The sequence below is a fragment of the Phlebotomus papatasi genome, chromosome 1 (genome assembly GCF_024763615.1).
Source record: "Phlebotomus papatasi isolate M1 chromosome 1, Ppap_2.1, whole genome shotgun sequence".
Taxonomy (NCBI): Eukaryota; Metazoa; Arthropoda; class Insecta; order Diptera; family Psychodidae; genus Phlebotomus; species Phlebotomus papatasi.
In genome coordinates, this window is record NC_077222.1 from 109,814,431 (window position 1) to 109,835,202 (window position 20,772).

The following is a 20,772-nucleotide window of genomic DNA, read 5'->3' on the forward strand; positions in this document are numbered from 1 at the left end:
CCAAAGGTTTTGTCAAATACTTGGCGAACAAATCTCTAATGACTGTTAATGAAATTTCTTGAACTGTTTTGCTAAAAGTTTGTCAAAGGGAGTTCTTCAATGGAAAACTTCAAAAAGATTTGTTGAATCATTGGCCAATAAATGTTTGATAATTATAAAAAAAAATAAATTGAGTAAAGCTAATTTGTAAAAGGTTTTGTTGGGGACCAAGTCCCCTGGGTCAAACAAATCAAGAGATAGTGGACTGTATTTATTTTTATTAACTCAATTTCCCCGTGGCGGACTGCAAGGACTTGATTACTTTGGCGATGACTAAATGGCTGATTACAAATGAATAAATGAATGTTGGTGGTCCCTAAAATAAATATACACTTCAATTCATTTCTTTAATTCAAACAATTCAATCCTTACTTTAATCTCAAACGGCCTCCGTTTGCTTCCACCAACCTCAAGCTTTTTGAAAGTTTACAACCTGTAATTCAATTAATAATTTTTATCCTGACGCCATTTTAAATTTCTTTCAATCGTTTATCGAACCTACCAAGTTATATAACTCTTTTTCCTGACTCAGGACTTAGCTTGATCGTCTCCCAAGGAGTTCAGCCAAATCTAACCAATAAATATTACTAAATTAAATAGATTTTTAACATGAGGAAATATCCTAACTTACGCAAATTCTTTTCCTATGAAAATTCACAAATGCACGTCACGCCACGCTTTCTACAAAAAGACTGACAAATGTGCCGGAAGGGCTTACATAATAAATCTTCAAATATTTCCGCCAGTTAGCGCTCGCGTTTCCAACATTTTCCCCTCTGGTGCTCCTGCACCCACCTACTCCACGTCCAGCACAGCAAGCTTTGCAACTGGTCTCTTGTATAGGCCGTAGCGAGTTCTTACCATCGCTGAACGAATTTTCCCATCAGGGGCAGGAAATACTTCTTCCACTCGACCCAAGGGCCACTGGTTGCGAGGTAACTGTTCATCGCACACAACAACGACATCTCCAATCTTGATAGTTTTAGTGGTAGAATACCACTTAGTTCGTCTTGTCAACTCGGGAAGGTACTCACGCATCCATCTACGCCAAAAATGGTCTGCGTAATACTGAGCTCGTCTCCATGCTTTGCGGAGGAACAAATCGCTGTCATCAAAGGTCCCAATCGGTCGGTTCTCTCCAGATCTTCCAATCAAGAAATGATTGGGAGTGATGGCAGTCTCGTCATCAGGATCAATCGACACATAAGTTAAAGGCCGGTTATTTAGAATATACTCCACTTCAATAAAGAATGTGTGCAACTCCTCATCAGTGGGATGCCGTGTCCTCATGACCTCTTTCAATACAACTTTGACGGAACGGACAAGTCTTTCCCAAACACCGCCCATATGTGGTGCGGCTGGTGGATTAAAGTGAAATTCCACACGCTTTTCGGAGAAGGTTTCCTGAATCTTCTTTTCATCTACGGCTGCATAAAGTCGTCGAAATTCGTTATCAGCTCCTCGAAGATTTGTTCCATTATCACAGAACATATCAGTTATAGATCCGCGTCGATTCATGAAACGTCTAATTGCCATGATGGCACTGTCTGTCGTCAGGGAGTGTGCGACTTCCAAGTGCACAGCACGAGTCGCTAGGCAAGTGAAGATTACTCCCCATCTTTTCTCCACACGACGACCCACCTTCACTTCTAATGGTCCAAAATAATCCATTCCACTCTTTACAAAGGGATACACTGAATCATTAACTCTTGCGGATGGAAGCACGGCCATTTCAGGAATCAAAGGTTGGGCGCGTTTGTTTTTGCAAATTTGACACTCATGCCAAGCCCTCTTGACTGCCACTCTCACTCTTGGAATATAAAATCTTTCACGAACGTTGTTTACAACTTGTTCTCGTCCTTGGTGATGATTCCGAACATGAAATTCACTAATAATCAACTTTGTCCCCACGTGCTTCGGCGGAAGAATAATGGGGCACTTTACTCGCACTTCACTATTTTGCAAACGTGATCTCATTTTCAATAATCCATCAGAATCCATAAACGGCGTCAAATGATACAAATCACTTTCTTTGGGAATTACTTTTCCCTCTTGGAGACACTGTATTTCTCTTCTGTACACTGACTGTATTTCCTGAAGCAACACTTTTTCTGCTTCTATCAAATCACTCACTTTGAGTCCGGGTAATTCACTTGTTTTTAGATTTTCTTTCGCTTTACGCCACTTTTCCAACCAAAACTGCGCACAATTTTTCACTTGAGCAGTCGCTCTGACAAGTCGATTCCAGCGGGAAAAACGACTCATCTCTGGAATCAGACGATTTCCAATAAACCTTTCAACGTTCACTAACACTTGAAACACCTCAATGTCTCCATTGTCTGCAACTTTTTGTTTTTTATCATCTTGAGGCCATTGTTCCTCCTCCAATTTCAGGAAGGGCGCCCCAGTGAACCATTTAGAGGACGCACTGAAATCACACGGCTTTCTACGCGTGGCCAAATCAGCTGGATTCTGTGTAGTCGAAATCCATCTCCATTGATGAATCTCTGTCAGTTGGTCAATTTCACTTATTCTGTGTCCAACAAACTGCTTGTATCTACGAGAATCACTTTTGATCCACCCCATCACCGTTAGGGAATCCGTCCACAAAACCACTCGATCAAATTCAAGATCCAAAGATGATTTTACCGCAACGCTAACTCGCGCACTAAGCACTGCAGCTTGTAACTCAAGTCTTGGGATACTGGTAGCTTTCAATGGAGCAACTTTAGTTCTAGCACACACAAAAGCCACTTCAACACTATTTTCACTTTCAATCCGTAAATATGCAACTGATGCATAGGCACTCTCGCTGGCGTCTCCAAAGACGTGTAGCTGGATTGAAGTTGCTTCCGGAAGTTTCGGAGAATAACATCTCGGTATCTTCACTGTGTCAATCATTTTTAGCTCCTTGATGAATGCTTGCCACTGCTCCAAAGCCACACCATAAATGATGTCGTCCCATCCAATTTTCTGACGCCAAATCTCTTGGAGAATCATCTTTCCTTTCACCGAAAACATAGCCAAAAATCCCAATGGATCGAAGATTGACATTACCAGCCGTAATACTTCTCTCATTGTGGGTATCTTCTCTCCAGACAGAATATCAGATGCGACGCGATGGAATGTGGTCTTGAAAGTGAAGACATCTTCAGAAGAGTCCCACCACAAGCCAAGAATTCTTTCAGGTTCATCCTTCGCATTCAAACTTTTCATCGTGTCACTCACACAATTAAGAATTCTGCTGTCATTGGCTGTCCAGTTCACTATATCAAAGCCACCGGCTTTATGAACCTGAACAATATCCTTGATCAATCCGCGAGACTCCTCAATGGTATCTGCACATCCCAGATAATCGTCACAGTATGTATTGTGTAGTATTCCCTTCACTGCCTCTGGGAATTCTTCGGCATATTCTTGGGCATTTAGATTCTTCACATATGACGCTAGAGTGGGAGAACAAGATGCCCCAAATGTCATCACATTCATCTTGTACTCTTCTGGCTCATTTTTCCTATCCATTCCTCTCCATAGGATTCTTTGATAGTTGGTATCTTCTGCCCTAACATAAACTCTATGAAACATCTCCTTGATGTCTCCAGTGAATGCGAATTTACCCTTTCTGAAGTTTTCCAACACTGCCGGAAGTGATTTCAATAAGTCTGGCCCGCTCATCAGCAGATCGTTAAGTGATACATTCCCTGACTTAGCCGCACAGTCAAATACCACTCGAATTTTTCCCTTAGCCGGGTGAAAAACCGCAAAGTGTGGAAGATACCAAGTATTTCCAGTAGGAGTCATCCTATCTTCTTCTATGAGCTTTATCAAGTATCCCTTCTCAAGATGATCACTTATCTTGGCACAGTAAGCCTCGGCCAATGCCGGATCTCTGTCTAGTTTCCTCTCCATGGTGTACAAGCGCTTGACAGCTACATCTCTTGACTCTGGCACAATTGGTTGATGACCTTGCTTCCACAGCAATCCAGTCTCGAAACGCCCATCACTCGTCCTACGGGTGGTGCGCTTCATGATTTCAAGAGCTCTCTTATCTTCACGAGAGAGTACCTTCTCTTGACCTTCAGTACCAAAGCCCTCCAAGGAAAAGGAATTCTTCACCATTTCATACAGCTCATCTTTGCGTTCCACAATAGAGTAGGAGTAGGTCTTTACCTCACATGAGGTTTGATTATTCAATTTTCCCATTACTACCCAGCCTAACCAAGTTAAAGCCAGATAGGGAGCGTTCCACGGTCCGTGGATAATCTCCCGTGACACAATCAAGGGAGTGTTGTCCAGCCCTATCAGCAGATCGGGCTCTGCATCCACCATGGATTCAGAATGACCATCGGCCATATGTTTCCAGTCCCGTGACAGTGCTTCCATATCCACTGTCTGCCTAGGGAGACTTAACTCACAGACAGTCCTAACTTTCTGCATTAAATACTCCTTGGCTTTGGGATGAGTACCTCTGATTCTACAGTTGACAACAGTCGATGTCAGATCAGTACATGCTGTCGGTCCAGCTCCTTGCCACGTCAGAGGGCACTTTGGTCCACTAAGCCCCAATTTCTCTGCTAGAGATGCCTTCATCATTGTCAGCATGGAGCCCTCATCCAAAAAGGCGTAGACCTTCAAGGTACCTTTCGGTCCAGTAACATACACCGGAAGTATCTTCATGAGAATCTTATTACTCGTATTGGCATGAGCCACTGTGGCTCCAGTCATCACAATTCCCCTCTGTGGGGAAATTTCATCTTCCTGATCCGAGTCCTGATCAGTCTCAGTAGGGAAATCTGAAGCATCTAGCTTCTCCTCATCTTCTCTCTGAGCTAGAGAGAACATTTGCTGCTTGTCATCTCTGTGGAGAAGATTGTGGTGTTTCTGACCACAACCAGGTTTTGGACATTTTCCGTTATCACTGCAAGTTGAGAGAGAATGATTTGGCTTCAAGCATCTGAAACAAACTCCCTTTTCTCTCACAATCTTCCATCTGTCGCTTATTTTGAGCTTCTTAAAAGTCTCACAATTTTGTGGGGCATGTTTTCCCTTGCAAAAGCTGCATGCCGCCATTTCGGCTCTCAGCTCGGTCAATTCATTGACAGTTGCCACGGTTTTGCCTTTGACAGGTTTCTGCTCAATTTTCGCTGAGTCCCTAACCTGTACACGATAATTCGCCGCCCTGGCCTTTACCGCAATCCAGTCACACAAGGTTTTCACTGTCACGTAGCTCTTGGTCACCTGGAATTCTGACCAAGAAATCTGCATTGACATCGGGAGCTTTAGCACAAGCTCATCCAGCAGCTGGGGATTATCAATGTAGCACATTCGGTTGAATTCCTCAATCGCTGCTACCATGTTCACCATCATAGTGGAAAATTCAACCAAGCTCTCCGGCTTGTCTACTCTTACAGGTGGGTAAGCCTTCACCTGTGCAATCATGGTGCGAATCAGATGTTCAGGTTGTCCATATCGCTCTTCCAGTGACGACAAAGCCTTGTTCACATTCGATGCTGAGTAGAGAAGAAATCTGACTGTTTCTTTGGCTTCTCCAGTGAGACACCTCTGAAGCAGGTTGAGTCTCTCAACATCCGTATATCCACACGTCTGGGTAGTGTTCTCGTACCAAGCACGGAACAACGGCCATTCCTTCACACTCCCATCAAACTTTTGTACATCTGTTCCAAAAGATTGGCGTACAAGAAAACGCTCCATAACCTCCAAAACATCCGATGACGTTTTTGAGTGTTTGTCCACATCATTAGTGGCATTTTGCTTCACTTTGGAGCCAGTAAGTTTGGTGTCAATTTCTCTCTCTTTAGCCTTCACAGCTTCCTGAATTGCCGAATGGAACTGATCATTTGTCATTGTGAGAACTTCCTTCTTCGGGGCTGCGTCGTCAATCAGTTTCTTCTGGAACTCTGCAAACCTGTCAACGATCACGTCCAGATTCACTGGTGCCTCTTCATCATCAGACACGACATTTCCCCTCGTAACCAGAGGGTTGAAAAGTTCAACTTTCTTGCGTGAATTCGATGAAAAAGGTGTTGAGGTCCTTGGAATATCCCCCTGGACATCCCCCAGAATTGTTGGTGAATTCATCCGCTTAGATTTCATCATACTTTGGCGCAACTCAAGTTCCTTTTCCCGCAATGACAAAAACTCCATTTCCTTACGAGTTCTCTCAATCTTAGCCTGAGTGAGAGTCAGTTCAAGGTCGTTATCCTCCTCATCAAAGCCATAACGAGTTGGAGGTCGACCTTTTGTTGCCCTTTGGCTCTTGCGAGGCATCGTGCTATTCGTCTGGAAAGCCCTCACAAATCAAGAATCACAATCGCGACAATCGCGGTCCTTTCCGGACAGAACAATCAAATCCTCTGCAGTCCGTTGCAGTCACTGATCCACGGTGAGAAGGACCACTTGTTGGGGACCAAGTCCCCTGGGTCAAACAAATCAAGAGATAGTGGACTGTATTTATTTTTATTAACTCAATTTCCCCGTGGCGGACTGCAAGGACTTGATTACTTTGGCGATGACTAAATGGCTGATTACAAATGAATAAATGAATGTTGGTGGTCCCTAAAATAAATATACACTTCAATTCATTTCTTTAATTCAAACAATTCAATCCTTACTTTAATCTCAAACGGCCTCCGTTTGCTTCCACCAACCTCAAGCTTTTTGAAAGTTTACAACCTGTAATTCAATTAATAATTTTTATCCTGACGCCATTTTAAATTTCTTTCAATCGTTTATCGAACCTACCAAGTTATATAACTCTTTTTCCTGACTCAGGACTTAGCTTGATCGTCTCCCAAGGAGTTCAGCCAAATCTAACCAATAAATATTACTAAATTAAATAGATTTTTAACATGAGGAAATATCCTAACTTACGCAAATTCTTTTCCTATGAAAATTCACAAATGCACGTCACGCCACGCTTTCTACAAAAAGACTGACAAATGTGCCGGAAGGGCTTACATAATAAATCTTCAAATATTTCCGCCAGTTAGCGCTCGCGTTTCCAACAGGTTTGTTAAGAAGACTTTGCATCGTGTAGAACAGCAAAAAAAAGTTAAAGGGCTGGTTTGATCTAAAAAGTTAGTTAAAACTTTTTTGTTAGATAAATGTCTAATTGTATGTTAATTTTAAATAGGGTTATAAAGGTTTTTCTTTCTAATACAGTCAAAAGAACGTTTTACCGTGTAAAATAGTAAAGAGTTTTGATAAATTCGTAGCCAACAGATGTTTGTTGCATCTAAAAAAAAGTTTGTCAAGCTGTTTTGTTAAAGATTAATCAAAAGTAATGTAAACATTATTTTATGTAAAATAGACGACTTTCATCAAATTTTTTTGCAAGAAGCTTGTTAAAAACATGTATTAACCTTTAAAATAGGATAAATTTCTGTCAAATAAGTGGTTAACAAATGTGTCTTGATTTTAAAAAGTTTGCAAAGCTCTTTTGTTGAAAGTTTGTCAAAAGGATGTTTAACCAATGAAATTAGAAATTGTTTTTTGTGCTCATTTGTAAAAAGTTTATCAAAATGAAAGCCTTCCATGTAAAATGTCGAAAGATTTTGTCAAATACTTGTCTAAAAAAATGTTCGTTAATTGTAAATACATTGAGCAAAGCTCTTTTGCAAAAAGTTTGTTAATAGGACGCTATATTGTGTAAAATGTAAAGAAAATTTCTCAAACACTAAAGGCCTCTACACATTGGGAGCAATTTTCGTCAAAAATTGCTTTTTTTTACAGAATTTTGACATTTCCGTCTACAGCACTGTATGCAATTTCCTTCAAAAAAGCAATTTTTTGATAAAAATTGTTCCCAATGTGTAGAGGCCTTAAGTGACAAATGTTTGTTCCAAAAAGTTTGTTAAAGATGTTTTGTTGGAAGTTTGTCAACAGAGAGTTTTTGACGAATCATTGGCCAAAAAAAGGTTTGTATTTTTTTTCTTTCAAGCAAAATATCAAATAACTTTCTTAAATTTCCAAAAAAAGAACCAAACTTTTACCAAATTCTCTTCTATTAATTCTGCATTACCGTCAAAGTTAAAGAAAATGTTTTTTAATTAATTTATTAGCAACAAATATCTCAATTTGTAAAATTTCAGTCACAAAACGAGATTTTGAAATACTTAAATTCATTCTAAATTCTCAGTACTGAAGAAATGTTGTGAGAATGTTCAGGTGGAAGTTTCTTGGAGCAGGGAATACCATTGACTTTGACATCGGAGAATGCAGTTGCCTTCACAACGACAAATCCTAGATTTTCAGCAATTTTTGCAGAATACTTCGAACTCCAACTTCCGTAGACAATCTTTGGGATTTTTCCATGAAAATCTTCAATCATTGTTTCAGGATACTTTCCGGCTGCAATTTCCTTGGCCAGCTCAACTGAACACTGAACAAGATGATGAGCTATTCTCCTTCCCCGGAAGTCCGGAAGAGTTGCCAAATAGACACATTCGAAGAAACATTCGGTGTTGAAATTTTCAAATAAATTGATAAATTTATCTGTGGCTAATCTAAAATTAATCATATCTTTGAGTTGTTGGCAGTTAATTCTGTCCTTAAACTCCTCAAACAGCGTCAGTTGTCCAACTTCAGGACGTGACTGAATGATATTGACTGTGAATCCAGCAATTCTATTTGAAGGTAAGTGACGAGCTACTAAGGATATTCCCGCTCTCAGCAGAGCCAGAATGAAGTTCTCAAATTCCAGACGACCCTGATGAGCTTCCGATTTGTTCATCTCAAAAGCGATAAAAGTATTAGCATCTTTCATAAAAGCCTGCTCCAGAACTTTGAGCACTTCCTGGAGGTCTGTATGTGGATTGTACAACTGAAGTGCAATTTCTCCTAAAATCACTCAATTTTCATCAATTTTCCTTAAATATTTGTTTTATTAATCACTTTACACACCATCATTTATTGTCTTGATGATTCCTTTGGCGATCATTTGGCCGAATTTACAGAAAATCACGGATAACTTTACGGAAGCACTCACTTTAAAGGACTGATAATGAACACTTAGCTCGTTCTTAAATAAATAGCCTCATTAGAGGTCAGTTAAAAGTATAAGTGGCAGTTTTATGAGAATCAAATTAGCAAAAACCTATTATATAGATCTCGAGCAAAAAATTTATTAGAATGTTACTGTAAAATAAACACAGGTGATGATTGTATTTCTTTTTTTTTTCAAATTACATCCTGAATTGAGATTAAGGAGAAAGGTTTTGTAGTACGAACATTTTTGAACGGCGTTTTATATTAGAAATCCGAATATTCGATTTATGCAGGGGCTTCTCGACATTTCATTTTTCATACGTTTTTGCATAGAAGCACTGAAGACTATAGGCAAGTTTTCTCCTAAAGAGAATTGACTTATCAGTTTGATATATTTAGAAATCGTGCATTAAAAGCTATCTAAAAATACATATTTCATAATGTTCGCCGAAATAATACAAGAACTACGAGCAAATTTTTTTAAGTCGCGGTGCAATGGCTGCAAAATTTTTACAAGGAAAAGTGAAAAATAGCTTCACTTTTTATTACGATTGATGGGCCCCTGATTTATGCTTCTGATCGGTAGCAGAGGTAGAGGCCAAACGGTTTTCAAGAACCGCTCCCTTCCATAAGGAAACGCTCACATAATTAAAAATTTGTTATCACTTTCCGATTTTTTTAAGTTTGGAGAGGTTAAACGGATTCTGAAAACATATTTCTTTACCAATTGGGATAAGTTTAGATAGGGTCGGAGGAACGTCTGTTCGACAGGGAACCCCTTTTGACACTTTTGTCAAAATGTAGAAATTTATTTAATGTATCTAGTAAAATATAAGTAATATAACGTTTTTTCTGTAATATACCTTTTACTATAAACAAAGTTGTTCAAATTTCGTATCCCAAATGGTACAGAGTAGGGTGTCAATAGGTGCTGACACGAGTTCTTAAAGTGTCAATAGACGTTCCTTTCACCCTACATTCGAACGGTTTTTGAATCTGTGACAGGTCTCATACAGTTTAAAGCAATATTTCTAGTTCGAAACTTGGAATAAAACGTCACAAGCTGAAAATTTCAAATTTTTATATCTTCCGAAATAAAAAAAAACTGGCTTGAATTTATTTTACTGTTTAAACTCAAAGAGAGAGCTGTTATATACTCCACTTTTTTAACTTGTGAAACGACTAGACGCCAAACGGTAAGAGATATCGATTTCCGGTCTTCGATGACCATTTCCTCCCATCCCCATCCTTCTCCTTCAAGATCATATTTTTTGGTTCATTTCGAAAACGGCTCCTAGAATTTTTTTTCATTTTTGAATATGTTATTGGAGGTAGTCAAGGTGAATATTTCGTCCTTAGACACCTATCTTCGAAAAGCATTTCGATATCGAATTTTAGAAAATTTGTTTTGTTTAGTATTTAATTTGATGTATCAGTTCCATTTAAAAATAGGAGAAAAAACCAAATTTTAAAGCTGCCCCATCTCAAAAGTGCCCCATCTCTCCCTATATATAATTTAATGTATGAAATAACCAAAAAGAACTATGAAATTTACTTGTCCTAACACGTAATACACATAAAACACCTGCTCTCATAAAATCCCGCTAAAAAAGTTTATGAAAAGTACTTCTAATTCAGTTACCTAATATTAAAAAATATTCTGTAGAAGAAAAAATTAAATCTGCTTCAATCCAGAAAGCGTGAGATAGGGTTACAGGTAAATCTTTATTTGTAAATTTCAGTGAACAAATAATGAACATAAAGTAATATTCCAAGGGGAAAAAAAATCCAATAAGAAGTTATGAAGATGTTCTTATTATAGTATTAAGGAAGTTCATTCATCTTTACCAAAATTTCACTATATTTCTTTTGAATACTTGTTTTTAGAGTATACAATAAACTGGCATACAAAAAACACGTCTAAGCTTCGACCTTTGTTTTATATATTCATTTTTTTTTGTTTTAGATTTCATTTAGGCTCTACAGTAAAAGATTGTTTGATTCGTTTTACCATAAAATTTTCTTTTACCCTATAACAATTAAATTTCTTCTTATAATATTTAACAATCTCATTCCCTTTTTCCCCAATAAAACCATTTTTTTTTTGTCAAAAAAAAAACTTTAAATTTTTTCGCATTCTGAATGTCTTACGACATTTTTTTCGTTATAGAGAAAAATAGTCTTCCGCAATGTTGTAGAGCAGGAAATTTCATATAAGAATATGCTCATTATAAAACGTTTAAGTTTTCTCAGAGCTAATGAAAGAATTAAATATGCGTTTTGACAAGTTTTGCCCCAGTCTCCCCTATTTTGTAATATTTCAAAGGTGAATATTTAAACCTTAGACATCTATGCCCGAAAAACATATCGATATCGAATTTTTGAAGGTCAAAGTTTAACCGCTTTAGAGGGCATATTTCTTAACCGATTTTATTAAGTTTGGATTTTTTTGAAAGGTCTTGAAATTTCCAACCCGACTGCATCGGACTTAATCGGTAAAGTAAAATATTTTTCAAGAATTTGTTTTATTATTATATTTCGAAAGTTTATAATATGGCTAGAAGGACTTTAAGAGATATCAATATCCGATCTCCGGTAACCCCCCGCTCCTCATAAGTCAATATTATAATCGTGTTTTTGGATGTATTTCGAAAACGGTATATTTTTTCATGGTGAATATTTCCACCTTAGACACCTATGACCGAAAAGCGTTTCTATATCGAATTTTCAATAACCACCTTTGAGGGTCTATTTCTTGACCGATTTACGTAAATTTGATTTTTTTGAAGGCCTTGAAATTTCTGTCGCGGCTACATCGAACTTAATCGATGAAGTACCCGTAAACGATATATTTTTGTCGAATTTACTTTTTTATTTGTTGTTAATTATGAATCAATTTAATGGGTAGTAAACCAGTATACACCCAAAAGTACTTCGCAAAACTACACTGTGAGAGAAATTTGAAAAAGTCAAAATAACATTCCGGAAATGTTAATTTTACCCTGCAGTATTAATCCTAAATCGGTGTAAATATTATGCTTTTTAGGTGTAATATTGGTAATTTTACACTTAGAAAAGTGTAAAATTAACATTAAAAAATGTTAATATATTTTTACACCTAAAAAATGTTAAGTTGCGAAGAAAAAAGTTAATCGCACCCTAGTTTTTTCTCAGTGTAGAATGCTGTGTCATCTTTTTTAAGAGACAAAATTATTTTTCCTTCACTTTTAATTATTGTATTTATCCGTTTGCTTTGACAATTTAATGAAAAAAAAATTGGATTATTTAATTTTTTGTAAGAATTTTAGTTAAAAATACAAAACCCTTCAATTTCAAAGTAAATAAATGCCTGATGTGTCATGGCTACTTTTTCAATTCGCGGAATCTGCCGTTCTACTCAGATTCTTCTAAATTCTTAAATCCTACATCATTGTATCAGAAATTGGAATTATTTATTGGAAAGATTTTTCCTAAAAGTAATGAGTTGAAACACCTTAATTTCAAGGTTAAAACCTTTCAAATGTTATGGACACCCTGGACACCTTTCATTATGAAACAGATGAAAATTATAGTTTTTTCTCAGGATTTAGAGTTCAAAAAATTCTAAATGTAATCAATTTTGACTTTAAACCTAGAAAAGCATTTTTTTCAAATTTTCCTTAGCATTTCTTCGCTACAGGCTTTTTGTATCCTCTTTAAAGGGTTGAAATTTAGACCAGAAAGGAATCTTTTTACTTAATCTTGAGGTAACATAACTTCCGCGCACCTAAACAAAAGGCTGTTGATAACCCTTTCTCCCTGGAAATCCTCCTGGACATTTTCCAGCCGACATCCAGCTGTGAATGTGGCCAGAAGAGTCCGCAATTGGCGTGATTATTCAATAAAGTATAAACCCCTCGAGTCGGTCTCAATTAAATTGAGGATTTAAACCGATCCTCTCGATTGCATTATGACACTCACATCATTTTCCGATGCTCACCAGTGATAAAAATTAATTCCCCCATCCTCCTGGAACTGGGAATCAATTGAAATCACCCCAAGCGTGATCTTGGAATCTTATTTAATTTTTTTTTCTGTTGAGAAATTTTTCAAACACCATTGTAAACAGGATCGTCAAAATAATCGTAAAATAACAAACCCGGGGGATGAAATGAGAAGGGTGCAATTTTAGGAGTCCCCGGACATTGGGATCTTCCTCGCACCCTTCCGAGAACACATCTGAGGTTGCCCTTTCTGCAATTTTTTTTCCTCCCAGCCCATTGTGTGAACATTAAGCCCAATATCACCACTTCATTCTACCCTCCTGAGACTTTGTTATTCACTCTCCTAGATGCTCAATTGTGCAATTTAGAGGTAATTATGTTAACTCTTTCGTCTCCTTTGGGACTCTGGGTACCCATGGAAAAAATAATTTTTTTAGACTATTTAGAATCGATAAAATTCCGATTCTTGTGGATGATTACAAACTATAAGGATGTCCAAATCTAGGATATTTTTTGCAGGATCCCAATTAACTCCTGAGCTAAGATATTCTTGGTCAAAAATCGTGAATTTTCGATTTTCTGCTTCCTTGCAGATATTGTGACTTTTTTCATATTTCTAGACCCGAATAAGGAAAAACCTCTCGGGATCAATAAGTATGATAACTAACAATTACAGATAGCATAAATTCGAAAAACAATTTTTTCATAAATTTTCAAAAAACTTGTTCAAAGTTGATGGGTACTCTCGTCCCCAAAAATCTAGAGGTCAAATGTAAGGTTATCCCGCCAGTACCCGCCATTTGCTTTTTGACACCAACCTTGTAAGAAAATTCAAGCGGGAGCGAAATTTTTGTCAATATAGCCGATAATTTTGACATTTGGCAGCGAAGGAGATTGAGGGGTCTCGGTAGCTCAATGGGCAAAGTGTTGGCTTTGTGACGCAGAGGCCCTCGGTTCGATCCTTGATCGAAGCGCGTCCGGTGAATAATTGGAAAACAGTTTTTCACCGTCCTTAAAAGCTACAAACTGAACGCAAAAATATCAAGAAGGAAGTATGATAAAAGATAAGGGAGCAAAAAAAAAAGGATTTGTGATGGAGCAAAAAGAAAAATGATAAGGAGAGATGAAGTAAATAAGAGTGAGCGAAATGGCTATATGGACCTGATTGAGTCTGACAGCCAAAAACATAAAAAGAAGAGAGAGAGAGAAGGAGATTGCTTTCGGGGAAGTTTTTCCTATTCTTCCAGATTTTGGTGAATTCTGATTGTCCAGGAAGTGTTTTTTTGGCTCTTGAGAAAGCTTAATGTGTCTGCAATAACATCCTGTTGAGAGAAATGTGTGTTAAAGTGTTATTCTGTGAAATATTTTGAGGAATCAGTTGGCAAGCAGGAGCTGGGTGTCCTTTTCAGCACTTCCTGGACATCCCACAAGATACTGGTCAATAATTCTTCTTGTTTTAGTGATCAACATTGTAAAGGAGTCATTTGACATGCAAAAATAATTCACAAAATTGATATTATTGGCTTTTGGAAAATTGAAGTTTGTCCAAGTTTCTATCTTTTGCGTTCTTTAGGGGACGAGAGTTCCCATGAGTTTTCCAATTTCCCAGAAGGCGTAAAGAGTGAAAATTTCTGTATTGCAGTTTAGTATCGATCGCCAAGAAGAGAATCCAAAGAAAATTCTATATGAAAATGCGATTTTATTTGGAAAAACTCACCTTTTCTCTGCAGGAAAACCAACCATCTTTCTTGGCGCTTTTTTTGCCACTCTCACTTTATCGACTGCAGCGCCAGCGGCAATCCATGCAGTTAGAACTTGTTTTCGGGTATTTGCCACGTGGCGGCGCTTGGCTGGCTCGCGCTGTTTACTGACGTGTCCCTAACCTACAAAATAAACAACACATCCCAGTAGAATAATGTGGATTTCTGCTGAATTTTCATCATTTCTGTCTACAACCAGGTGAATAGATAAGTGATAAGTGAAGTGTGAAACAGGTGCAAAGTGTCTCATAACATCCGGACTTGCTAAAGTGAATAAAAATGAGTGAAAAGGACAAGACTAAATTCATCATCTACGCCTTAGGAATTTTCTTTTGCTATTTTTATTTTGGAATTTTGCAAGAGAAAATCACAAGGGGACGATATGGGGATGAGGAAAATGATGATGGAACCCGTGGGGAGAGATTTACATTTGCCCTGGCCCTTGTTGGTGTACAGTGCATTGTTAATTGGCTTTTTGCCAAAGGGATGCTTCTTGTGAAGCCACAGAAAAAGGATGAGACTCATCCGGGATACTATGCCAGTTGCTCCCTGACCTACCTTCTGGCCATGGTGAGCTCCAACATGGCCCTCAGATGGGTACCATATCCCACACAGGTTGTGGGCAAAGCTGCAAAACCCATTCCTGTGATGATCCTGGCTGTCCTGATCGGGCGCAAGTCATATCCTCTGTCCAGGTACCTCTGCGTCCTCACCATCGTCCTGGGCGTGGTACTGTTCATGTACAAAGACGGTAAAACCAGCTCAGTGGACGAGGAACACTCGGGATTGGGAGAATTGCTCCTGGTGCTGAGTCTGGCGATGGATGGTCTTACTGGGGCCATCCAGGAACGCATGAGGTCTTCCAGTGCTCCCTCGGCACAGCAAATGATGCTGGCCATGAATGGCTGGAGCAGTGCAATGGTCGGAGTGGCTCTGATTGTGTCAGGAGAGGCTGCATCTTTCATGCAATTCACTCTCAGGCATCCTGAACTCTTCTGGCACCTCACCACCCTCGCTCTCACCGGAGCCCTTGGACAGCTCTTCATCTTCCTCATGGTGAGTCTACTGAAAATATTAGATTTTATTTATTTTAAAAATAAAAAAAAGACTTGAAAAATATTAATTAAGGGGTATGTCATAAAACGAAACGCAGTACATTCCTATTGGTTTCTTGTAGCAATCTAGTTCGCACTATTTTTAGTCGAAGGAAGTTTATTAAATTGTGTTTTCTCTAATGGCGTCTACACACAAGTAGAATTTTTTTAAAAAATGCCTTTTTTTTAAAGAAAAATTCTGACGTTTCTGCCTATAAGGATAGCAAAAATTTTCTTTAAAAATGCATTTTTTAAAGAAATTTTTACCAGTATGTAGACGCCATAAAGGCGTTCACACATTGAGAGCAATTTTCATCAAAAATTGCATTTTTGACAGAATTTTGACGTTTTCGCATAGAGCAATGCAAGAAATTTTCTTCAAAAAAGCACTTTTTAACGAAAATTGTTCCCAAATGTTTAGACACCTTAATTCAGTTATTTTTTTAAATCATTTTCTTGCTGATTTAATAATTTCTTCTGTTTGCTTTTGCATTAGATTTTATTTTAAAGTAATTTTTGTTAAGTTTTTTTATTTCCTCATTTATTTACTTCAATTTTTTGTTTGTAATGGCTTCGCTTACTTTTTAGCGATAGTTTTTGGTAGATTCCGGGCTTAAAAGCTTACAGTTTCATTTACCAGATTTTTTGTCAAATTTATTTAATCGCTAAATCTTTGTTTTTCATTCCAACTCTATGATTTATTCGTTTAGTAAGTGTTCGTTGGGGAACTGAGCTTTTCTGCATTATTTGTTCTGAGTAAGTGTACAAAGTTCAAGCTCAATCCAAATCTGAAAACTATAAATCAGAGGTTTGCAAGAACCGTTAAAACCGAATAAACGTCAAAATAAGTTTGTTCAGGTAGCGTTTTGACCATTGATGTACACTTTTCATTTGACGTTTGTTCAGTTTCAAACGGTTCTTTCACACCTCTGCTATAAATATTTGAAGAATTTCTATTCTGCGGTCTTGCATAAAAAGTTTAATAATGCCATTGGGAATTTGGCGCCTGGAATTCAGCAATAAAGCCCATTCTTTTTGCTCTTAATTTCTGCAGAACTCCGTAAAAAGTGTCCTTATTCTAAGAGCGCAAAGGATAACAGTATAACCGCAATGTATAGTTCTTAATCTTGACCTGAAATTTGAGAAATATTCAAAATTGACTTCTTCAAATGTTAAATGCACAACCCACTAAGTACCTCTGCATTTCATTTGATCAGTATCTTTTCATTTGATTTGGCTCATCACAAAATTGCCAGTAATTAACAAAATTGAGCTAAAAGGCGCTTGGTGTTAGCTGGAAATGCTCGACCGGTTTGAATGTAAAATCAGTTTCTACTTCACCGTTTAATTTAATGCCCAACGCATAAGAAACCTTTGCTTTGTAAATATGTTTTTGACATTCCAATAAGAGTGAAGTAGATCTGAATCTAGACATCTCGATCACTCTCATAAGCTATTTCGAAAACATTTTTACAAAATAAGAGTAATTCTGCCTAAGGAATAAGACTTTTAACATACTTTTCATCAAGAAGACATCTTTTTGTACACAATTGCTCAATAGTGTGCAAAATTAGGAGATGTTCAATATAAAATAAAGTTTGAAAACCTTCAATTAAAGCTAAAATAAACACCTCACAGCACCTAGAGACCATCTTTGAAACCTAGAACGCAGAATATCAAGTCCACAATTATTTTTGTCCAAGTCAAGAATTAAAACATTTGAATAGTACACTCTCAGTTCTCCCGTATCCGGTTAATAGCTGTCACACATTCAACAAATTCAAAAAGTCTCTCTTGAAAGATCAGGTGATAGAGACGATGGTATAGAAAAAAACGTTTACTTTTAATAATTATAATTGAAAACTTTACAATTTGCAATAATTTTTCATTTTTAACCGCATCGTATAAATGAACAGTTGAAAAATAAGCACTAAAAAATTAAGAAATAGCAGTATTTTATTAAAAAGAGTGAGCCAAAAATAAATATTAACAGTAAGATATTCAAAAAGAGTAGCAATGAGCAGTAAAAATACTTAATTTGATCGCTGAAAAATTAAAAAAATTGTCAGCAAAAACAAATGTGACCAATAAAATATTATTATTAGCAGTGAAAGTAATGCAATTCGTTAAATGAAAAATTAAGGAAATGGCCAAGAAATACAAAAATCGGTCAGCAAATTTTACATTTCTGTTTCACTTTCCTCAGAAACTAATTAAACGGTAAAGCAACTTTAAATTTTAAGAAAAGTTACATGAAAATGTAGACTTTTTAGAAATATTTATAAAGTTTTCTAAATTCACTTAAACGTTAAAGCGTGTAGACGAAAATATTTTTCATTTGAAAAATGGCTCTCAAATATTAACCACATTATCTATTTAAAAAATAATTTTTTAGAAAGATATTTTTATTGGGATTTTCTAGATTTTTGTTTTTTTTTTTTTTAAATCATCACTCGTATTTGGATTCTTGAGATGAGTGTCAACTTTCGCAATTACTCAGTCAAATAAATTTCTATTTTTTAACAAGAATTTTACCAACAGAAAGCTAAAACCACAACGAAGAAATAAAATAAACTCCAAGGCTTACTACGATTAACTTCGTGAGAAGGTAATGGGAAATATTTTCGTCTACATGCTTAACCCTTTAACGACGAGACAGTTTTCGCTGTTCGAAAATCAGCAGTAAAAATGAAACGGATAAACAAAACGTCTTACATCTAACTTTTAAAAAGTCAATAGAGTTTTATTTGGTGTATTTTTTGTCTCCATGAATGATAGGAACAAAAATAGCCGAAAAATTTAAGTAATTTTTCTAACGATACCAATGACAGATAATTTTCATTCTAATGAAAAATATTATGTTTGAGTGCTGTAGTTTCTTTTTCGAAAACGGTTTTGTTTAAAAAATAATTGGAAGTATAGAAAATAATTAAAATCAATTTACAATATGAGAATTTAAAAATTCGTAATTTTTGAGGTTAAAAATGTACTATATTACAAATAGCTGGAGACTTGCAAAAAATATTCTAGATTCTTCCAACCTTATATTTCGCATTTATGTACATAGGAAAATAATAACTTTAGGTAGTCAGGAAAAATTATTTTCTTTATGGGACTCCGGTGTTCCAATCGTCCTTGAAGGGTTATTGAGAAAAGCCCAACATTTGATGAAAAGTCTCATGAAAATTTTGAAAATATTCATGAAAATTTTTAAATTTTTGGGAAATTTTTAATTAGCTGGAGCAAAGGAACATTTTCTGTATATTGGTAGATTTATTACTCACTTTTTATTTCTTTGTTCAAATTGCATTTTATACTGCTCATTTTTATTTTTTACTGGTAACTTTCAATTTTTTTGCTGGCTAGATTTTAGATTTTATTGCTCATTTATTTTTTCTACCATTTTTGACAGACAAGTTGGTTTTTTTTTAGATTACTTTTAACTTTTTTTTTAGATTTTCCAAAGAATTCTTTTTGCTTCTGAATTTATCAAGAAAATCTGAAAGAATGAAGATGCAAATTAAATAAACAATTTCTGGTGCAAATTAAAGGGTTTTGAAGCATCGAAAACATTCTAAAATATGCAAAGTTTGTGAAACTAACAACAGATGGCGCAGTTGGTACACACGATACAGTGTTCATTTCTATTAGTTTTTTTTATATTTTCTTAATTATGTTTTAAATAAACATGGGAATTTTTGTACTTCACCTCTTCAATGACAAACCCTTTCAGCTGCCTCTCGCTGGACAAAAAAAAAAGCCAAGTAATCAATTTCTGGAGCAACAAACTGATGCTTCTGATGACGAGGCGTAAGTTTATCTGCTCCACATTCGATGAGATCAGAAAAACATCCTGAAACTGCGACAGAGATTGCAATATTTACCTCAAGATCTCTGACTCAATAGCCTGGAAAAAATTCCGGGGAAACTGATATTTGTTCCAGAGATTGCTTTGAGAATTGATCAGAATGCCAAATAGAGAGAGAAAGTTTCTCCTTTGAAGGCTTCCGCCCACGAAATTTATTGCCCTTTTGCCCAATGAAACTTTAATGTGGATTATTGACCTCAGAAAATGACTGTTGAAGCTCTATTTCCGGATTTTCATGCGTGTGTGGCTTTAATGAGAAATTATTCATATTTCAGGTGTCCGGCTTTGGTCCTCTGGCTTGTTCTGTGGTCACCACAACCAGGAAATTCTTCACCGTTCTGTGTTCTGTGCTGATCTTTGGGAATTCTCTGATTCCGCGACAGTGGTATGGAGCAGTGATGGTATTTGCGGGACTCTTTGGGGATATGCTGATCAACAAGAAGCCCTCGGCAGCTCCACAGGCAGCCAAGAAGCCTCTGCTGAAGGAGGAGCACAATTCTCAGTAGATCAATTACTCTAGAAAAGAGCTCTTATCACGAAAATATTGCACGACATTTTTTATTTTAGCTATTTTATAAATTAAATAGTGATATGCCTTCCACAAAAAAAACCATCAGGAAAATATTTCAATAGATTATTTTTTATGATAAATTCTAGGAGTGTTTTATTTGGAGTTTGAGAGGAGGTCCAAAACTTTCTGAAGTTTTTTTGTTCGTGAAAAAAAATGTAAGATTCTAATGATCTCCAAAGGGTGATTCATTTAAAATCTTGCTGCCACTGACAAAGTTTTTGAGAAAAGTTCGAAGTGCTTCACGAAACATGAAGATATCTCGGGTTTCACGTTTCACGAAATCTGAAAAATTTCTCGTTAATGTTTCACCTGTTTTACGAGGTTTTAGGTGTTTCACGAATCTCAGAAGGTTTCTCGGGTTTCGCACTGATTGAAAAGTTTCACGGGTTTCGTGAAGATTTAATTAGTTTTCCCTTGTTTAACGAAACGTAAATATTTCTCGGGTTTCTTA

General features: G+C 36.7%; 3 protein-coding genes across 3 annotated transcripts; 1 reads left to right on the forward strand and 2 right to left on the reverse strand.

The window, feature by feature from the left end:
* Positions 1-834: 834 nt before the first annotated feature.
* On the reverse strand, positions 835-6,327 carry LOC129810007 (uncharacterized). Its single transcript, XM_055860193.1, has one exon. It carries the CDS (start codon positions 6,325-6,327, stop codon positions 835-837), a length of 5,493 nt encoding a protein of 1,830 aa, XP_055716168.1.
* Positions 6,328-8,088: 1,761 nt separating this feature from the next.
* Positions 8,089-9,066, reverse strand: LOC129799239 (uncharacterized). The gene is made up of 2 exons (XM_055842955.1): positions 8,962-9,066; positions 8,089-8,898 (listed from the first exon to the last, which is right to left on the reverse strand). The coding sequence occupies exons 1-2, from the start codon at positions 8,996-8,998 to the stop codon at positions 8,186-8,188; spliced, it is 750 nt and encodes a 249-aa protein (XP_055698930.1). The 5' UTR covers positions 8,999-9,066; the 3' UTR covers positions 8,089-8,185.
* Positions 9,067-14,856: 5,790 nt separating this feature from the next.
* Positions 14,857-20,401, forward strand: LOC129799238 (solute carrier family 35 member B1 homolog). Its single transcript, XM_055842954.1, has 2 exons — positions 14,857-15,844; positions 20,026-20,401. Exons 1-2 carry the CDS (start codon positions 15,068-15,070, stop codon positions 20,254-20,256), a joined length of 1,008 nt encoding a protein of 335 aa, XP_055698929.1. The 5' UTR covers positions 14,857-15,067; the 3' UTR covers positions 20,257-20,401.
* Positions 20,402-20,772: the final 371 nt, after the last annotated feature.

What these genes read in the sequence shown, in the direction of transcription:
- LOC129810007 (XM_055860193.1), bottom strand. Translation starts at nt 6,327, where the DNA reads ATGCCTCGCAAGAGCCAAAGGGCAACAAAAGGTCGACCTCCAACTCGT.
- LOC129799239 (XM_055842955.1), bottom strand. Translation starts at nt 8,998, where the DNA reads ATGATCGCCAAAGGAATCATCAAGACAATAAATGATG. An exon ending in CATCAAGACAATAAATGATG is followed by an intron (nt 8,899 to 8,961) that starts GTGTGTAAAGTG and finishes GAGTGATTTTAG; the next exon opens with GAGAAATTGCACTTCAGTTG.
- LOC129799238 (XM_055842954.1), top strand. Translation starts at nt 15,068, where the DNA reads ATGAGTGAAAAGGACAAGACTAAATTCATCATCTACGCCTTAGGAATT. An exon ending in AGCTCTTCATCTTCCTCATG is followed by an intron (nt 15,845 to 20,025) that starts GTGAGTCTACTG and finishes TTCATATTTCAG; the next exon opens with GTGTCCGGCTTTGGTCCTCT.